This window comes from Cyclopterus lumpus, chromosome 5, assembly GCF_009769545.1.
Source record: "Cyclopterus lumpus isolate fCycLum1 chromosome 5, fCycLum1.pri, whole genome shotgun sequence".
NCBI lineage: Eukaryota > Metazoa > Chordata > Actinopteri > Perciformes > Cyclopteridae > Cyclopterus > Cyclopterus lumpus.
The window spans coordinates 6,439,769-6,460,550 of NC_046970.1; the positions used below are offsets into that span (position 1 = coordinate 6,439,769).

General features: G+C 45.6%; 1 protein-coding gene across 1 annotated transcript; it reads left to right on the forward strand.

Moving 5' to 3' along the window:
* Window positions 1-1,415: 1,415 nt before the first annotated feature.
* On the forward strand, window positions 1,416-19,247 carry sfmbt1 (Scm like with four mbt domains 1). Its single transcript, XM_034533367.1, is given in 22 exon segments — window positions 1,416-1,511; window positions 5,740-5,797; window positions 5,894-5,988; window positions 6,422-6,665; window positions 7,261-7,349; window positions 8,070-8,322; window positions 9,239-9,336; window positions 9,470-9,571; window positions 9,885-10,035; window positions 10,243-10,325; window positions 11,059-11,185; window positions 11,689-11,802; window positions 11,991-12,033; window positions 12,126-12,193; window positions 12,311-12,450; window positions 15,954-16,063; window positions 16,469-16,644; window positions 17,293-17,471; window positions 17,984-18,205; window positions 18,609-18,710; window positions 18,712-18,738; window positions 18,909-19,247. Coding segments are annotated over 21 exon segments (2,595 nt in total). The 5' UTR covers window positions 1,416-1,511; window positions 5,740-5,772; the 3' UTR covers window positions 19,056-19,247.
* The last annotated feature ends 1,535 nt before the right edge of the window (window positions 19,248-20,782 follow it).

Consider the following 20,782-nt stretch of genomic DNA (forward strand, 5'->3'; position numbering starts at 1 on the left):
GACCAATGCAGCATTGAAGTTGCGACGCTTTAAAAACTGAAATGACTCCCGTGGATTTAAAAAAAACTCGAAATAATAAAAGCAACAAATACGTGTTTTTTTTTCTCTCTGTTTATTTACTTAACCCAATTTCCTTATAATAGTCGCCGAGTCTTTTGTTTGAAAGCTTGTATTGAGAGCACCGCTGCAGTTAAACAAAAATGAATGTAAGAGTAAATGCCTGGCCCCCTTGTTGATGTATTCATGGACCTCCGATTCTTTCGGTTGTTCACGATCCGATAGCTTATTGTACGGCGACTGTTTTCGCCTCAACGCGTGCATATGTCCTTTTTCTTTTTTTATAAGACATCCGGAGGGTTTGTCTATTGTGAAGGGTTAACTGAGGCAGCATATATAATATATATATATATATATATATATATATATATATATATATATATAGTCCAAGTGAACGGCAACACCTGTTTCGGACTCTTTCTGGCTCATAAAAACGCTTTCCAAAACGATAAACCGGCTTATTTATTTGAGAAATCCCATTTATAACACGCCATGGATGGACTTTGAGCATCGCACTCACAACGTGTAGGTATATTTTCAGCAGTTTCTCCCGCCCTCTCCTCCAAAAAACCCGACTTGACAGCCTCGTGCAGCAGAAGTACCGTAACGGCAATGACACATAGGACTGAATTCAGTCAAAATGACAGGGCGTTATTGTGATGGATTTTTAAAAAAAAAAAGCAATTACCCATTCAGCCTTTTATTGAGAATTGTGGGGCTATTTTATGTACTTCAAAAAAAAAATGTTAAGGTGAATGAAAATAATTAAGCAACTCGAGGTCACCTTCAATAACGCAATCTTTAGGCTTACTTTATTAAAGAACAATTCGCTTTGTCGTGGCAAAAAAAAAAAAACACTCCACTTATCGAAAGTGGGTCGATTATCTGTGCAATTAATTCCAGCTCAAGCATTAACTAAGTGTTGATTTCGCTGGGGGATAAAACAAAAACACCCATTTTAAACGAGTGGACACGCCAACCGTCGTGTCTTTGTCAGAAATAAAGCAAACCGGAAGCATTCTGCTTTTGGTCTGTTTTTTTCTTTTGTGAGGCTTTCCACATTTCGGTCTTGAGTCTGACTGTGTGGTGTTTTATTGTGTGCGTGAAGATGGAAGTCAGCGTGATGCAGCCGGGCTCAGAGGCATATAGGCGGCAGAACATGCGCAGTGGCCATTTGTGCCATATTGGAATGAGGTCGTGAACAGAGAAACGCGTCAAGCTGGCGTCTCGCTGCGCGCGCGAGGCCGGAAGCGCCGCGAATTAACCCGCAGCACGAAAAGGGCCGCGGTCGCTCTGACGACGGCTCGCCACTTCCGCTCTCTAAGCCATCTTTTATTTTGAAACGCCCAACCGGGGCTCTCGGGTTTTCTTCACGCTTAGCTCAACGTTGCTGCGAGCGAGCAGGCGGTAGAGGAACGGCATCTAAAAAACCGACTTGGAAAAACTACTTAGCGGTAAGGGGAGAATTTTGCGACTAAATATTCACGTGCTTTGTGTTGTTGGCGACGAATTCCTCGCGGTGTTTCGCGTCGCGGTGGCGCATTGGTCTTTTTTCCCGTCTCTCAAAAAGATGAGTCGGGTTCGGTCGAGTGTAAGCGCCCTTATTGCTCGTCAGCCTCTTATTGCTCGAGCTGTGACGTTCAGTAACTTGACTCGGACGCAGGCGGTTTGTGTGCCATGTGTCCAACGAGTCCCGCGCGGCCGTTGTGCATTTACGACCGCGTGTTTATTTATCAGACCGAGATTTAATACATCTCTCAATCGGTATGCCGTGTTCTACTCATTGTGAAAGTTAGACCCGTCGGCGCTGTAGTGTCTCTCCCTCTCTCTCTCTCTCTCTCTCTCTCTCTCTCTCTCTCTCTCTCTCTCTCTCTCTCGGCCCATCAATGCGGCGGTCGGGTCTGTACAAGCGGTGCAATCTCAAGCTAGTTTCAGTTATTTGTGCGGGTATCCCCAGTGATCGGCGCGCGCGTTTGTGCGTGTCAGTGTCTCTTTATTATGTCGAAGCCTTACATAATGACGGTTTGCACGACCTCGGCCGATCCGTGTTCCCGTGTGGCTCTCACCAAAAACGGCGAAATAAATAAAGTCCTTTTTGTTGTTGTTGTTTTTGCCCGTCCGCTTCGGGGAGGAGGCTCTGGAGCTTCTTTTTTTTTTTTTTCTGGTGCGTTTTGTTGTTGTCACATTCCACATTGACTTATTGCACCCCACATTGTTTTTCCTCCTTCTTCTTCTTCTTCTTCTTCTTCTTCTTCTTCTTCTTCTCCTGGTGCTTAACTTCCCTATTGTGCAACTTGAGTGATCCGCGATGGAAACGAGCGACGGGGTAAAAGCCGTCTCGTTGTTTGTGCGCGTGCTGGGTGGAGGAAAGGTGGATCTTTTCCTTTTTAAGCATCCTTTTTTTTGGGGGGGGGGGGGGCAGGCAGGTAAAGCAGGTCGGCAAGTTGACAATTGGAGGTCAGTTTGACAGATATATTTGCAGGCCAGCTCCTATTGCTTGGTCTTCAGAGCAACATATATATACACGTCCAAATATTAATGAGGTTCAGGGTATTTGATGTTCTTCACTTATATTAAGTATTATCAGGAGTGACATGGAGTGTCAACTTTATTTCCCAGGGTAATTTCACCTACATTACAAAAAAAAGCCCCAATATTTTCTCACTTGCTGCACCAATACAATGCTATTTGTGGGGCTCACAACATTGACTGCTTTCGACCAAAGAATGAATTCCTATGGAAACCGTCCAGTGTTGATTATTTACAATCTGTTTGACAGTCTCTGGAAAGAGAAGTTGCCGTTCAACTTTTAAATGCTTTGAGCACGACCAACACAACATTGCAATCTGTTCAGTTTTAAAAAGGGTGAAGGCCGGCATTTCTGAGACTGATGTGTCAAACAAAACCTTCCACCATGAAACCAAAATGAATTCCATAGCTTGATAGTACTAAACGGATAAGAAAATATAGTTTTTTGTACTTTGATTGAAATGAACATGTTAGCTTTTTAGTGACACAAATTCATAAAATGGTGTAAAACTGATGCAAAAATAATAATTAGAAGAAAAAAACCAATACTTTATTCTGAAAATAGGTTTTGTTAGTGTTGGAGTATCAAACACAAAGGACATACTAATTTGCTGCTACATTGCTTCCTATTTTCACACTGGTGATCAGCAGATGCTATTAAATAAATGTTTGGACAGTGTATTTCATTGTATTGAAAATTGATTTCCATTTTATGTCACTTTGATTTTTATATTCACACTGTGTGAATGTGTATTTTGTCCGTTTGCATTTCAGGGACCTCGGAGGTTCAGGGAGGCTTGTTTAGAAATGTGCAGATGAGAATAGGATTCAGTGAGTGCTTGAAGAGGATGTAGTGTGCATCTCAGTAGCTTGTGTGTGTGTGTGTGTGTACTTGTTTGTACGTGTGTTTGCGTGGGTGTGTGTGCACATTTAGCCCTTCATCTTTCAGGTTCAGTCAGCAACGGCTGGTGCAGAACGATTCAGACAGACGGCTGCTAGCTGTTGTCCACACAGACCACTTGCTGTATGAAAGAGGGGAAGTTGCTTTTCTTCCTGTCTGCTCGTACACAAGCGGAAGTTAAATGCTGCAGCTTTAGGCAGAGCAAGTACTGAACGCTTGTCGGTGAATATTTGAAATGATAGTTTACGGTAATTGATGTACTTTTCATTTTTAAGAATGAAGGATTTAGTTTCATCTTGTTTAAATTGCATTAAAATGTCCAAGTGCTAAGAAAAGCCACATCATTTATTGTAGAGGAAAGGCCCCAGGAGGTAGACCTACCCCAAGCAACGCAACATAATCAGTTTAAAACACCGCCATGAACTCATAAATGCTCTAATAGTATGCAAGCTCCGCATCAAATGTTTCAAATGCTGCCTCTTAACTTCAGGCCTGTGTTTCTACTCCGGTCTCCACCGCTCCTTTTTCACCACTCCCGTGTCAGGAGTGTGACCCCCGGGGACAATAAGGCCCTCTGGTGTGTGTGTGTGTGTGTGTGTGTCAGAGGGAGGTGGGGAGAAAGACAGAGGGAGTCTGGGGTGAAAGGTGGCGCTGATCCCGGTGGAGCACGGGGGTCGCGGTGGCAGTCCGGTCGCCGGGAGGGGGGGGTGGTGGTTTCTGATGGCGGGCCTGGTTTTAATAGAGATGTCAGACATGACAAAGACGGGCCTGACAGGCCGGCTGAATGGGGGCCGCGGTGACAGAGCAGCTACCCTCTGCATCCCATACACCGCTCGCTCCACCTTCGTCACGCCCAACGCTCCCTTCTGTCTCATTCATGCCATCTCTTGTTGTATTAACTTATTTCATCTGCTTATGCACAATGTGCCCTCTGTCAGTTTGATGTGTCAAAGCGCGATGCAGTGCGTCCGCGTTCATGTCAAGGCACTGCAGGAAGAGCTATATAATTATGGTTAAATAAAAAGAAGGGAAAAAAAGAAAAGATGAGCCCAAATGAGTTTCACAAGAAGAGGTGGAGTTTGATGAGATTAGCATATAATAGCCGACCATCTGTGTTGCTTAGGTGGTAGCCCGTGACACCCTAATAAAAAGGCAAATGTGCGGCATATATTTTGGGATTTTATTCACCACCTCCACCACTCTGCTGTTTTGTATTGATGAGTCCAGGCCCAGAAAAGAGGCACTTGAATATTGATGTAGTAACTTAACCAGCTCTATTGTCGAAGGCCTAGGAGACTGTGATTGTTTTCATTTGGAACGGCTGAAAAATCCAAACAAATGCTAATTAATTTCATCTTGGCTTTGCAAACAGGGTTTTATAAATTAGGGCTGTTGAATTTCCTCTTTCACGACTGTGCGCGTGTTGGTGTGATTGTGTACTCATAATATTGTTAATATCCGTAGCTGTTGGTTGCCACGTTGCATGCTGATAGTCGTGTGAATTGTTGTAAACGTAGTAGCCGGCTGTCGTAAGTCTCAATCTCTGTTTGCAGCTCTTTTGTGTGACTTTTTGCTGATACAGTTTGGCGTGTGAACTGCGGATCGGGCTGTTGCAAGCAACCGATGTAACCTGTCTCATTAATCTTATTGAAAAAAGTCGCGAGTTCACAGACTATTTTCTGATCTGCCGAGTGTAATTTGATTAAGGCACAAGCATAGTGTGCCGCAGATGTTTTCTTCACGCAGAGTTTTGGACCAATTCAATTTTCAATTCAGTTTATTTTGTATAGCCCAATATCACAAATTACAAATTTGCCTCGGAGGGCTTTACAATCTGTACACATACGACATCCCTGTCCCAGGACCTCACATCGAATCAGGAAAAACTCCCCAAAATAACCTTTCACAGGGAAAAAGGGAAGAAACCTTCAGGAGAGCAACAGAGGAGGATCCCTCTCCCCGGATGGACAGAAGGAATAGATGTCATGTGTACAGAATGAACAGCATTACAGAGTTACAACACATTTAATGAATTTGACATAAATGTATGAATAATTAGTAGTAGGCATGGACCACGATCCAGATCTCCACAATCCATGAAATAGAAGGAGGTAGAGAGGAGGGGGGGGGGGGGGGGGCAGGAGGCCGGCCCACCGGGCATGAGGCATCGCGAAGGTCTGCCCCAGGATCCAGGACCAGTGATCCTTCATTCACTCGCCGGATAATAATCCTTCTCCTCTGTTCCTCCTCAGAGCTCGTAGTCTCAGCCTTGAGGGGGCACCAGCATGAGTCAGGAGTTGCTGGAGTCTGGTAAGACCTACTCTGTGAACTGCTGCGTGAAATCAGTACGATAAAGTGTTGCAAAAGTGGGTTGGAAAACGAGAAATATGTTGCGTGTTCTTCCAGACAGGGACTCTGCTCAGGATGCATCGGACTTTAACTGGGATGACTACCTGGAGGAGACTGGAGCCGCGTCCGTTCCCCATCACGCCTTCAAACATGTGGGTGCCGACAACTTCCACGGCTAGCACGCATCACAGGATAAGCTTCAGTTATTCATTATCAGTGACTAAACATCCTTGTCAAGTTAAGAAACCGATATGTATTAAATCTGAAAGTGTGACTAAAATTTATGAAAAAGTCCCTAGAAACGGCTGTAGAAGTCATGAAGCAATCAACAGCATGGACACAGAAGTGACTGTGTCATCACCAGTAGTAACAAAGCTTCTATAAACTCTGATTAAAAAAATAAATAAAAGGCTGTGTGCTGGCAGGTAGGTTTAATTGGAATAAAAGCCAATGGGCATCATAAAATAAAAGGCGTCCTTTTTCTTCTTTTTGTACGTTGGTGTAACTGGCTGCAGAATGCAAATACATGTGGTCTAACTCAAGTTAACGACTTTACGTATCTCTGTTCTTCTGCCCTGGTCTCAGGTGGACCTGAGCCTGCAGACGGGCCTGACTCCAGGCATGAAGCTGGAAGTGTGCGTGCGCTCCGAGGCCGATGGTCCTTACTGGGTGGCCAACATCATCACCACGTGTGGCCAGCTGCAGCTGCTACGCTACGAAGGCTACCAGGAAGACCGGCGTGCCGACTTCTGGTGTGACTTAATGACGGCAGACCTGCACCCGCTGGGCTGGTGCCGCCAGCACGGGAAGACAATGAGGGCTCCCGAGGGTGAGGCATCGGCTGGTTGTTTGTTATGAGATGTCGTGATCCAAGCACGAGCAGTTGTATGGTGTCCATCTCTCCTGTGGAGCTGAGTGATCATATAAAACAATTGCTGATGTGCAAAGGATTTAGTTTTAATGATGACTTGCAGATGTCAAGTTTATACATCTCTAGTGTAACTTTAGTTCTTCCACATTTTTTTCTCCTTTTTGTTTTTCTGTGAGTGCTTCAGGGACAGATGAGCTATTGTGAGAGCATGCAAAATGTGAGAGCAGACAAAATGCTATTTAGTTGGAACTTAAATAGGAAATATTACATTTGGCTCAGCATATCAAGGATAGATGATTTTTTTCTATCTCCCATAAAGGGCTGCCAGAGTTCTGCTGATGTTCTAGTTTCATGATATGTAGTTTTCTCTGGGAAATGAACACAGCGCTGAAGCAATTTCACTGTTTTTCTTCTGTTTATTTCTAGTTAATTCGACTTAATTAGCACTCAAACGAAATACCAGAGCAACTGAAATACTTGTATATGTGTGATCCTAAGCCCGATGCCTTGTTTGGTTAATAAACTGAACGCTGTTTGTGTATGGTCCACCCAGGTGTGCGTGAGAAGCACCAGGACTGGGAGGCTCTGCTGGAAAAGGCGCTGGCCGAGGAGTGCAGCGCTCCCGCCAACCTGCTGGAATTGGTAAGGCAGGGGAACACAGCAGCTGTCGTTTAGAAACTCCTCACACACCACATGTGGGGCTGTCAATGCCAACAAACAATTGTCTTTATCAGCGCTGATTTGATTCATCTTTAAAAACACATAATGCAGTAAATAAAACTGGCGAAGTTGTCATAATACATTAAGACTTTCCCATTTTACTGTTTTAATGTCACTTGTAAATACATCTGGCATCAGAAAAACACCAAGTGGGACTGTTTATACCCCTCAGGTGATCAGAACTGTGACTTTGTGATCTTAAAACAAATGATCTTATGTTTTGTTTCACTGTTAAAAATCCAAGCATTCGGTATGTTTGCGCTCAGGGCAAAAACCTCACTCTCGAACTAAATATGATTTTGTATCAATTTTAAAGTATTGCATGCGCACTCCTGCATGAAGTCCCAAGTCTAAAACAATTCCAAGGCTGTGAGCTTTTGTTTACAGTGCCACGGTCGTGCTGCTCAAAGCGAACTTGCTGTAGGAACAGCCTGTGAAATTCTTCTGAGCCTTTAGTTAGTGTTCAGTGACTTTGTGCTTCAGTTTTGCCACTTAGTCATGCAGTGCATTCTCTCACGGTGCAAATTCCTCACCTTGCCTAGGCGTGTGTTCATTTGTGTAAGTGTGTGCGTGTGTGTGTGTGTGTGTGTGTGTGCGCTATCAACTTCTCATTTACCACTCCTCACCACCACCCCCGCACAGTCCCAGCGTGGTAGAGACCCAGTGGAGCTCCTGTCTGCGGGCTGCTACGTGGAGCTCCAGGACACTGTTGATCCGGGGCTTGCCTGGGCCGCTGAGGTGGAGGAGAACGTCGGAGGAAGGCTGAAGGTGCGCCTGGTGGGCACCGAGGGCCTCCCGGACACGCCCGCAACCCTCTGGCTCTTTTACCTACACCCACGCCTGCACCCACCCGGCTGGGCCAAAGAGCACGGCTGCACCCTCAAGCCTCCCTCAGGTCAGTGGCACTGACGTGGGTCAGATTTGTATTTTGTTTTAAACAAATTAAGAAAGGGGAAAAACAAGGGTTTACTGCCAAAGCAAGGGTGTGTAATGATGGAAGGACACATGAATAAATCACATGGCAGTCACACACTGGATGCATGTCCAATTTATAGTATAATCCTGTGACACTTTCATTTCTATAGAATCGCTCCATCCGAATGAATGTGTAATTACTACTTATTTTGTGACTTTTCAATACTTTGAACCAATATTCAGTAGCACACCTTTTGAAATAGATTTCCCATGCCGGATTAAATAGATTATTGTTATCAGGGCCATGATCTACTCATGTTCTTCAAGTGAATAAAGTGTGTTAATTATGCAAGATGTGAGACACACCGGAGATGATATCTTTCTCATGACACAGCTGATCTACCTTCCGCTACCACTGTAGCTCAACGTTGTTGATATTTGATGCCAGGCTTTTATTATGTCTGGATTTGGAAAATCCCTTTTATTGTGTGAGAATTAATCATAGCCTTTTGTATTGCTTGTATTTTATTGTTTCATAAAAGAATAGAGGAGACATAATGTATTTTTTATCTGTAATTTAGGGTAACATTAGAAGCCCAGCCTTATTTATTTTGCTCATCAGTACATGGTTTGTGGCTGCAGAAATACTTTGGAAAGAAACTGTTCTTTGTTTGCTTGTTTAATGAATTATGGCGACCTAATTTAATGTCAAAGAACAAAGAAAAGGCAACGCATAAAGGCTGAGTTATTTACACAACAAAAAGTGTGCCGTGTAAAATTCAATCGGATGTATGTTTTTACCATTCTCGTTAAGTATCTCTCTGATAATCAAATCCTAACCTCGTCATCTCTTCAGCAGCTGATTTTGTGTGTATTTCTTTGTGTATTTGCTTCAGACCTGTTGGCCCTGCGGACCGAGGCAGAGTGGGAGGAGGTGAGGCAGAGGATCAGTGACCTGCCTCAGGATGAAGCTCTGACCGCAGAGTTCAGTAAGGTACTGCCGACCCCACTGGCCCAAACACAGCCCTGCTTATTGCTGATTAGTTAAGATTGGATAGTTCTGCATTAAGCAAAGAGTCGTGACGTGATGCTGAGTTCTTGATTAGGACTCTGCGTGTGTCTCTCAGGATCCGCCTGCCGTTGCTGCTCATTGTTTCAAAGAAGGAATGAAACTGGAGGCTGTTGACCCCGCGGCTCCTATTTCCATCAGGCCTGCCACTGTCACTAAGGTAACAGACTTTCCAATCAAATATTTCTCTCCTATGCTGCAATGTTGATTTCTTGCTGCTTATTGACCGTAGTTGTTGTATGCTTTCTGACTTCATTACCACACTGTCTTGACAAGCTAAAATATCAATGGGTCTTGAAAGACCACACACATGGCTGAAACTACATCTTTTTGAACATTGCTATTTAATCGTAAAGCCTAGTGGATCTCTTGAGCTTGACACAGTCTTTAGTGGGACTCTGTGAAGCTAAATAGATAAGTAAAAACTTGAGAGTGTCTGGAAGTTTCCTAAACCAACCTCCTCTCTACTTCAGGTGTTCAATGAGCAGCACTTCCTTGTGAAGATGGATGACCTTTGTGGCATTGAGGAGTCTGGGAGGTCCTTTCTGTGTCACAGAGACAGTCCAGGGATCTTCCCTACTCAGTGGAGCCTCAAAAATGGACTAACCCTCAGCCCTCCACCAGGTCTGCTTTGCCAAATGTTGTCCCTTTTTTTTTTTTTAACCAACTCATTCGGTTATCAGTGATATCAAAAAGTAAGGAATGACAGTGATCGCTCATGCTTTCTTTCCCTCTCTCTGTCTCACTCCCTGTCTTTATTTGTTTCCATTATCTACTTTTCTCTCTCTCTCTCTCTCTCTGTCCATTCTTTCTTTGTTTTATCATGTGCAGGATACCAAGGTGCGGACTTTGACTGGGCAGACTACCTGAAACAGTGTGAAGCTGAGGCAGCTCCTCAACATTGCTTCCCAACTGTAAGTCAATCTCTGTTTTACGACCTTTTTAAGCAGAGTTCACACTGGTCAGACTTCATTGTAGAGGGGTTCTTGTGTCTGAGTACAAACCTTCCACCAGATGCTGATCAGACTCCTAACATTCGTTGTTCAGGGAAAGAGTTAATATGAGATTAGTCATTGCCAAAATTGTAGGTTACTGTTATTATACTGCTGTTGCATGAAGGCTGCATGACATCTGTGCTATGAATGAATACAATGTGTACCACTAATAGCAAGCTCTCAGAGATAAAGCCTCCTTCTTGTCACTTGGGTTGTATTAACTCTCGGGCTACTGTAGGAAACTACCGTAGTATTTTAAATATCCAATATTTACTGAATACCGGTTCAGTTTGTCTGTGGTTTGAAAAAAAAAGACCAGTCCTCTGAAGCAGCCTATGAAGTGCGATACCTACTGTATCTCATGCCCACGTAAATGCTTGTGTAAACTAGTCACATGGGTTTGGGGAAAGAGGTTTAACATTGCTCAGATCAATGCTACACAACTCAGCACTGACAACATGCTCACTTGTCTGCTTCAGTTTGCAGCCTTTGAAACACGTATACCAAGATTTTATATTTTGGTATGCCATACAGTCAGAATATGACAGAGTGTAGGTCATTAGATTTTACCCATTTGACACAATAGCAATAGCCTGGCCGAGCATAACCGTCTCACACACAGTGTTTTTTTCCCTCTTTGTTTACCTGCCAGGAGCTGTGTGACCACAGCTTCAAAGAGGCCATGAAACTGGAGGCTATCAACCTGCTGTCACCTGAGAACATTCACGTGGCTACTGTCACCAGGGTCAAAGGGCAGTACATTTGGCTCAGCCTGGAAGGTGAGAAGCGGGACCTAAAGAACGTGTTTTATTTTAGGTGGATGGAAGGAGAAACATTTCCATGTGTAGTTTCTGTGCAGTGCCACAGCACACGTTAATAGTTAATGCTTTCAATGTAATGTACGTGGATCTACTCAGAATTTACTGGCTCCCAAGGTTATTTCACACGAGTTCATACACTAGATCACTTCTTCTGGGATTATGCATCAACTCGTGTTGCACGATTCAGACATCAGCATTTTCTGCTTTTTAAAGCACCTTCAAATCTTTACTGATGCAGTATGGAGGATAGGGGGGACCCTAAACGTGAAAACTGTAATGTTCTAGCTTGTGCAGATGTATGCGCTTATGCATGCACCGCAGGCGTGCTATTGCATATTGCTATTTAATGGGATCTTTTATATCGGCATTCCAGTTGCTGTAGCTGAATTTGGTAATAATGCCAGGTTAAGGATGTGGTCTTGAGTTACCTTAACTGCTGCTCCCTGCCGCTGTTTGTACAGGACTGAAGCAGCCCATGCCAGAACTGATAGTTCATGTGGACTCCCTCGACATCTTCCCCATCAGCTGGTGTGAGACAAATGGCTATCCACTCATCTACCCAATTAAACCCTCAGGTATACACCATGAGTCCTCACAGTGGACTCTAATGATCCTCACACATCTGCCTTTACGAGACTGTTATTAATGCAGTAACAAACACGATACAATCAGTTTTTGACAGTTTTATTCATCCTGACCTCCAAATTAGTGGCATCATGTAATAGCTTGACTGGGAACACATTAGTCTGCCCTTGTTTTTAAGGTGGAAAAGAGAGGAAGATTGCTGTGGTGCAGCCTGAGAAACAGTGAGTATAAAACGGAAGGACTTATTTATTGGTTTTAATGGTTCGTGTCCTGTTGCCTTTCCACATCTGACTCAATTTTCTTCACTTTACAGCCGAATTCCACCAAAATCATCGTTACCTGACACTGTCAGGCAACAGATGGCCAACCATTCAGAGACAGGTGGGCGCTATGTCACAGGGCCCATTGAAGGAATCCAGACTGGGATGTGTCCCGTCTCCGGACTCTGTATAGTCCGCGGCTGTTGCATAATCTTTATCATTTTGTGTCCACCCGCAGGGCAAGGCAACAGGAAATACTGCTGTCCCAAGATCTACTTCAACCACCGCTGCTTCTCTGGGCCTTACCTTAACAAGGGACGCATTGCAGAGCTTCCTCAGTTCATTGGTCCTGGAAACTGTGTCCTCGTGCTCAAAGAGGTGAGTGTGGCTAGTCCAGCTGCTTACTGTACCAACAACGCTACGCTACGCAAGCATCCATCCATCCATCCATTATCACCCGCTTATCCGGGGTCGGGTCGCGGTGGCAGCAGGTTCAGCAGGCCGACCCAGGCTTCCCTCTCACCCGCAACACTTTCCAGCTCATTCTGGGGGATCCCGAGGCGTTCCAAGGCCAGCCGAGAGATATAATCCCTCCAGCGTGTCCTCGGTCTTCCCCGGGGCCTCCTACCAGTTGGACGTGCCCGGAAAACCTCTAATGGGAGGCGTCCAGGAGGCATCGTGACTAGATGCCCGAACCACCTCAGCTGACTCCTTTCGACACGAAGGAGCAGCGACTCGACTCCAAGCTCCCCCCTGATGTCCGAGCTCCTACCCTATCTCTAAGGCTGAGCCCGGCCACCCTACGGAGGAAGCTCATTTCGGCCGCTTGTATCCGAGATCTCGTTCTTTCGGTCACGACCCAGAGTTCGTGACCATAGGTGAGGGTTGTAACGTAGACCGACCAGTAAATGGAGAGCTTTGCCTTCCGGCTCAGCTCCCTCTTCACCAAGACGGACCGATACAGCGCCTGTTTTACTGCTGCAGCCGCACCGATCCGCCTGTCGATCTCCCGCTCCACCTTACCCTCACTCGTGCACAAGACCCCGAGATACTTGAACTCCTTCGCTTGGGGTAGGCAGTTTGCCGGCAGAGCACCATGGCCTCAGATTTGGAGGTGCTAACTCTCATCCCTGCCGCTTCGCACTCGGCTGCAAAATGCCCCAGTGAATGCTGGAGGTCACGGTCCGAGGAGGCAAACAGGACCACATCATCCACAAACAGCAGAGAGGCGATCCCGAGACTCCCGAACCGGATCCTCTCCGCCCCCTGGCTGCGCCTAGATATCCTGTCCGTGAAGGTCACGAACAGGACCGGTGATAAAGGGCAGCCCTGGCGGAGGCCAACACCCACCGGGAACGTGTCTGACTTACTACCGAGGAGACGAACACAGCTCCTACTGCAGGCGTACAGAGACCGGATGGCCCGTGCCAACGGGTCCGGCACCCCATACTCCCGCAGCACCCCCCACAAAAACCCCAGAGGAACCCGGTCGAAAGCCTTCTCCAGGTCTACAAAGCACATGTAAACTGGTTGGGCAAACTCCCAGGACCCCTCCAGTAATCTTGCGAGGGTAAAGAGCTGGTCCACTGTTCCACGACCGGGACGGAATCCGCACTGTTCGTCTTGAATCCGAGGTTCGACAAGCGGTCGGAGCCTCCTCTCCAGCACCCTGGCATAAGCTTTTCCCGGGAGGCTGAGCAGTGTGAGACCACGATAGTTCGAGACCACGATAGTTCGAGCACACTCTCCGGTCCACCTTCTTGAAGATGGGAACCACCACCCCGGTCTGCCAGTCCATGGGCACGGTTCCCGACCCCCATGCGACACTGAAAAGGCGTGTCAACCAAGACAGCCCAACAATGTCCAGCGCTTTCAGCATCTTAGGGCGGATCTCAGGCCTCCTTCTTCAGTTTGACGGCTTCCCTCACCCCGGTGTCCACCACCGGGTTCTCGGGTTGCCGCCACGACAGGCACCAATGACCTTCCGGCCACAGCCCCGAGCAGCCGCGTCCACAATAGAGGCTTTGAACAAGGTCCACTCGGATTCCATGTCCCCAGCCTCCCTCGGGATTTGTGAGAAGTTCTTCCGGAGGTCGGAGTTGAAGACCTCCCGGACAGGATCCTCTGCCAGATGTTCCCAGTTCACCCTCACTACACGTTTGGGCTTGCCAGGTCTTCTAGCCGACTCCCCCGCCATCTGATCCAACTCACCACCAGGTGGTGATCAGTTGACAGCTCTGCTCCTCTCTTCACCCGAGTGTCCAAGACATACGGCCGCAGATCAGATGATACGATTACAAAGTCGATCATTGATCTCCGGCCTAAGGTGTTCTGGTACCAGGTACACTTATGAGCCACCTTATGTTCGAACATGGTGTTCGTTATGGACAAACTGTGGCTAGCACAGAAGTCCAACAACAAAACACCATTCGGGTTCAGATCGGGCAAGCCGTTCCTCCCAATCACGCCCCGCCAGGTTTCTCTGTCATTGCCCACGTGAGCGTTGAAGTCTCCCAGGAGAACTATGGAGTCGGCAGGCGGCGCCCTTTCCAGGACCCCTCCCACCTACTCCAAGAAGGCCGGATACTCCAAAATGCTGTTCGGTGCATAAGCACAAACAACAGTCAGAGCCTTACTCCCCGCAACCCGTAGGCGCAGGGAGGCGACCCTCTCGTTCCTCGGGGAAAACTCCAACACAGCAGCGCTCAGCCGGGGGCTCGTGAGTATCCCCACTCCCGCCCGGTGCCTCTCACCCTGGGCAACTCCAGAAAAGGACAAAGTCCAACCCTTCTCCAGGAGCTTGGTTCCAGAGCCCATGCTGTGCGTGGAGGTGAGCCCAACTATATCTAGCTGGTACCGCTCCACCTCCTGCACCAGCTCCGGCTCTTTCCCCGCTAGTGAGGTGACGTTCCACGTCCCTAGAGCTAGTCTATGCCGCCGGCGATCGGCCCGCCCAGGTCTCCCGCCTGGCCCGCCGCCCGGTCTACATAGCACCCGACCCCGATAATTCTCCCTGCGGGTGGTGGGTCCACAGGGTGAACGCAAGCAACGAGGCGCTATGTATCGCTGGCGATGGCGGTCTCTGTGTCTGCCACTATTGAACGGATTGTCACGGGAGTTCAGTACAACCCTTCATGGATCCCAGAGGATGCACTTCACGCTTCAAAGGATCCTTAACTATATAGCATCAAGTCCAGTTCTTTGGTTTATGACCTGCAGAGCTAATGTCGTTCCCATCGGCCCATCAGCTGTTCTTTGTGTTTATTTTAGCATGCTAGCACGCTAAACTAAGATCAAAATGATACTAAACATCAGCATGTTTTTATAGCACTGCTGTGACGATCATCTTGGAGACCAGTACTCATCTTGGAGACCAGTACCAGAATCAACCATCTCTTATTCATCCTATTCATTTATTGTTTCTTTACGCATGTTGTGCTGTGTAGTCAAAATCAGTTGTGATTGTTTTGTTATATTATTATACTTAGGTTATGCATCTTCTATAGTAGGCCTACACTACTTCAACAACAATGTCACACAATGTGGAGGCCAGTAAAGACAAAGTAAAGTTACTCTACTGCCAATCAATGGTCACATGTTGACAATAGGCACGTTTATTTGTATATTTCAACAAGGCAATTCAAAGTGCTTCACATAAAACCATTAAAATGCAAACGAAAACAAGATTTAAAAACAATTAAGAACATTCATTAAAACATAAGAAAGTCGAAAAGCAACTAAGATAATGAAAGTCCTGTCTCAAAATGAATATGGTTTGATGTTAAAATACTACACATAGCACTGATTAAAGAATCGAAGACAACCCTCCCACCTGCAGATAACCTATAAGTGTTGTAATTCTTTACATGTCTTGTATGCAGGTTCTGACTCTGCTGATAAACTCTGCATACAAGCCCAGCCGTGTGCTCAGGGAGCTGCAGCTGGACCAGGAGAGCCGCTGGCAAGGCTATGGAGAAACGCTCAAAGCCAAGTGAGGGGAAGCACCATTAAATCCTGAGCTCAAAATACTCCACTGTGTAGAGAACCTGCAGGAATAGTAGTAGTGTTTACAGCTGGCCTCTTTGAGGACATGTGCTACTGGATTAAACATGTCCTTGAATGCACAAGTGGAAATAAATATCCGCACACCAGAACCCAGCACAAGACTCTTCATTAAAGCAAGGATTTAGACCATGACAGCATCGGGAGTTACTTTTAACAGAGACCTTGATGGTCGTTGCAACCTTTTTAGATCAAACATGAGCATAATTGGAGCTTTAGTGAGTGGGAAGAATCGAATATGTCTTACGTTTTTCATTTTGTTTAAGCTAATATTGTGGGGAAAGAGAGCTTTCACAAATTATTTATTGTTCAACCTTGCTTTTTTTTGTGTCAGGTACAAGGGAAAGAGTTACCGGGCCACGGTGGAAATAGTCCGCACCGTAGACCGCGTGGCGGACTTCTGCAAGAAAACCTGCATCAAGCTAGAGTGCTGCCCAAACCTGTTTGGCCCTCGCATGGTTCTGGAGCATTGCTCGGAGAACTGCTCGGTCCTCACCAAGACCAAATACAGTAGGTGGCGTACAGTACTAGAGACGGCTGATTGTCAAAAAGTCTCATTATAAATTAGATGATTTGGGGTGGCAGACGATGAACATGACCTAGTCTTGCAATAGCTTTGAAATCTCTATACATGCTTGTCAGTCGTGACCTTCGTTCAAAACATTCAAACATCCTCAAATTCAACGCAAAGCTCCTCAATTTCTCTTTTTTCAGAAACTGTTGATTCTTTTCATTAGTGTTGCTTATGAATAGAAATGATCGAGTACATAAATGCACCCTTAATGAATATAAAGCAGAGGGATAGAATTTGTGATTTGCAATAACTTTCCACAGGCGATGAATGTATGGTTTGCTGAAAATGTCAGAATCGGCCTCTTTGGTCTTCTGCTGAACAATTTTTCCAAGGCACAAAGACACCGATTTGTTGATATTTTTACTCGATGCTGCAGTGCAGTGCAGTGCAGCGCTGGGGTTAAGAAAGTGATGCAATTTGAAAGCAACAGACACTGACGCCCCACATCCTCCACACCCATGCTTTTACATCCTAATTAAAGTCAGTTTTAATTGATTCAATATCAATCTATCTAAATTACATATTAGAAACCTACACACATGTCAAATGCTTCATTTCACAATAAGCCCTTGTGTTTTCGCAAGCATATTACTATGGCAAGAAGAAAAGTAAACGTGTTGGCCGCCCACCCGGGGGCCACTCCAACCTGGAGGGCGGAGTGAAGCGAAGAGGGAGGAGGAGGAAGAGGAGGAAGCAGCTCTTTGTCCACAAGAAGAGACGTTCCTCAGCCTCAGTGGACAACACGCCCGCTGGTTCTCCGCAGGTAACACACACACACATTTCACCATGAAGCATTATATTAAAAGGAAGCACGGTGGTGTAGTGGCTAGCACTGTCGCCTCACAGCAAGAGGGCCGCGGGTTCGATTCCCGGTCGGAGCGGTCCTTCTGTGTGGAGTTTGCATGTTCTCCCCGTGGCAGCGTGGGTTCTCTCCGGGCTCTCCGGCTTCCTCCCACAGTCCAAAGACATGCTGCAGGTTAATTGATCTCTAAATTGCCCATAGGTTGTGAATGTGAGAGTGAATGGTTGTATGTTCCCTACATGTGCCCTCGATGGACTGGCGGCCTGTCCAGGGTGTCCCCTGCCTTCGCCCTATGTCAGCTGGGATAGGCTCCAGCGCCCCCGCGACCCTAATGAGGATAAGCGGGTAATTGAAAATGGATGGATGGATGGATGGAAGCTTAAGTTGTTTCACAGTGATGTTCACTTTTATTCTTCCTCACACTTGAAATCTGTCCTCACGGACTGTTTGTTGTTCTCGTCTTTGGCTCGCAGGGCAGCGGAGAGGAAGAAGATCTGGATGAAGATGACTCCCTGAGTGATTCTGGCTCTGAGCTGCAGGACGATCTCCAGGAGGATTCTGAACAATCGTTTGGGAAGTCTCAGCCCACCACGCCGTCCCCCTCCCCACCAGCAACACCCAGGCCCACACGGCGAAGACGGAAACCCCGCTCGCCCTCATTCTCTGATGATGAGAACCGACCTCCTTCACCAAAGGTAACGAAAGTCACCAAGACTTGAGTTGACTAGGTCTCAAGTATGGAATATTTTAGATATTTCTGTATTTTTTGAATCAAAAGGTTACTTTCCAGACTGTTTTTACGCCTAGTAAATAGAAATCCCTTAAGTACAAAATTAAAGATTGTATGTACAATCCCATTGAATACAACGGCCTCTCTTCTGCCCGACTAAGCCGTTTCAATAACATTTTGAATGATGTTTTTACTGTGGCCTGAACTTGCTCTCAACGGGCTAATGAGGAATCAGCAAAACGCCAGTGTTTCTTTCATGAAATAGTTCAGGTATGATACCCTTCTCATCAGCATGAGCTGAGAGCCTCAGTGGCCTCAGCTGGGAGATCTGAGTCTCTGTCTGACTCACCCTGTGTGTGTGTTCACAGACCTCAAAGACTGAGCCTCCTCAGAAGTTGTGTTTGGACACCAGCCCCCTGGAGTGGAGTGTCACTGATGTGGTTCGCTTCATCAGGACCACTGACTGTGCAACCTCTTGCGCGGATTTTCTTGGATCAGGTATGAAATACTCCCAGACTTGATTGGCCACTGGGGATGAGAGCTCACTCCATTCTACTGCCAATAAAAGGCATTACACACTATTGTAACCCTTGTCACAAATACAAATAATCAATTCGCCAGCCAAAACTAATTTGAGAAAACTGCATCTGATATGACTGTTTCCATAGGAGATTGACGGACAGGCACTGCTGCTGCTGAACCTCCCAACAGTGCAGGAGTGTATGGACCTGAAGCTGGGACCAGCCATCAAGCTGTGCCACCACATTGAGAGGGTCAAGCTGGCTTTTTATTCAAGCAGTTTGCAACGTAGCTGACGGGGAATGGAACACGGTCGTGACTCCATACAGTCCTGTGTTTTAATTCCGTGAAAAACACAGTATTTTCCCATTCTTGCTTTTCCAGCACTGGGCATCCTTAAGCATCCTGAATATGCCACATTGTGTCGTAAAAAGCATGGACATGAGGTGGAGAAAGTAGCATCTCTGTGATCATTGAAAAAAAAAAAAGAACAAAGAAGAGCAGCTACGAAAGGTTCAAAGACTCATTAGGAAGACACCAGGTGTGGACTGAAAGACAGAGGGACTCGATAACACTTTGATATCATTAAATAAGTGTAATATCCTTTGACTCCAGCAGGTTTTACAAAACAAAAAAAAAGCAAGCGTCATCAAGGACTTAGTTCCACGTTTTTAGCTACAGTATAGTATGTCCTGATAAGGCTTCTTAATTTATTGTGTCTGCATAGTCTCTCGGATTCTCCTCTTTTATTTCCTTTATGTGAATGTGTGTCAGTGCTTACAACTTTCTATCTATTGTGGCTACTTGTTCATTTCCAGGCCCTGCCCTGCCTGTCCCTAACAGGGAATACCACTGGAATCACAGCTTTTACTTGTCACACTAAGGCCTCAAATAGTTGGTGTCTGCTTCGTCAAACACTTGCTAATGTCTGCTGAGTGAGAAATGAGGTGGTCTTGCCTCGTGGTCTGGTTGTTTTGTCTAATTTCGTGGAGAGAAAAAAAAATGCTCAACATGTCTGGTGCGGATGAGGCTAAACGCAGTGTGTGACAGCCTTACTTTTATTGAAGCACTTGAAAACAAGCGTTTTGTTTTCACAGAATCAACTGAACTGAAAAGGCTCCAAGCTGCATCTTGGGAGACTTGTCTTGTGCTTTCAAGTTTTGAGAGACTTGCTTGTATCCTTATATCTATTCTATAGATCATTTGGCGCTTTAATTAAGCAAACACAAAAATAACTGTTTGCATACTGAAAGAACGACACGTTGCACAGATTAGTTTACAAGGTAATATTTCTACGAGTCATAATCAAGATAAGGAATTAGATGTCAGTGTGAACACCAGGCACGTATACTGTAAAACAATTTGTGAGCGTTATCCAACTGAATTAAGATACTCTGGGCAACAGATATAAAGGGGGCCTTCATCTCAAGAGATCAAATTGCTTTATTGTTCAAGCTTCTACAATACGTAAGAGCAGTTTACATTGAGGACTAATGCAAGCACAGGCAAAACCATGTACTGTATGGTGGTATGCAAATATGACATGCATGTTTGTATATAGTCATATCTTTTAGTGTAAACAGGGTGATTAGAAAGGGGAAGAAGAAAAAAATAGCAATTAACTTTTGGCATAAGCAATGTGCAAAATAAAGGCTACAGTATATTTTGCACAGAATAAGCCTGCACTCTTATACGGTTTTAAAAACTAATCCAGCAAAAGTTGATTTGAGCCATTTCATTTTTAACAATTACCTAATGATAAATGTGCAGTTTTAATTGCAAGAAAATATTCTCAAACTGCTTCTGTAAAATCTGTTTCTCCTATTTTATTTTTTACAAGTTCTTGTAGTGTGGTTTGCTGTAAAGTGCATAATTTTCATAACGGAAAAAAGGTGTAGTTTCTTCGTTTACTAACTTGCTTGTGGAGCAGCTTTTTATTCATATTTTAAATATATACCGTCTATTTAAAGAAATGACTGCAATTAAAACTGAACGACGAACCATATCACTCGTCATTTTATTG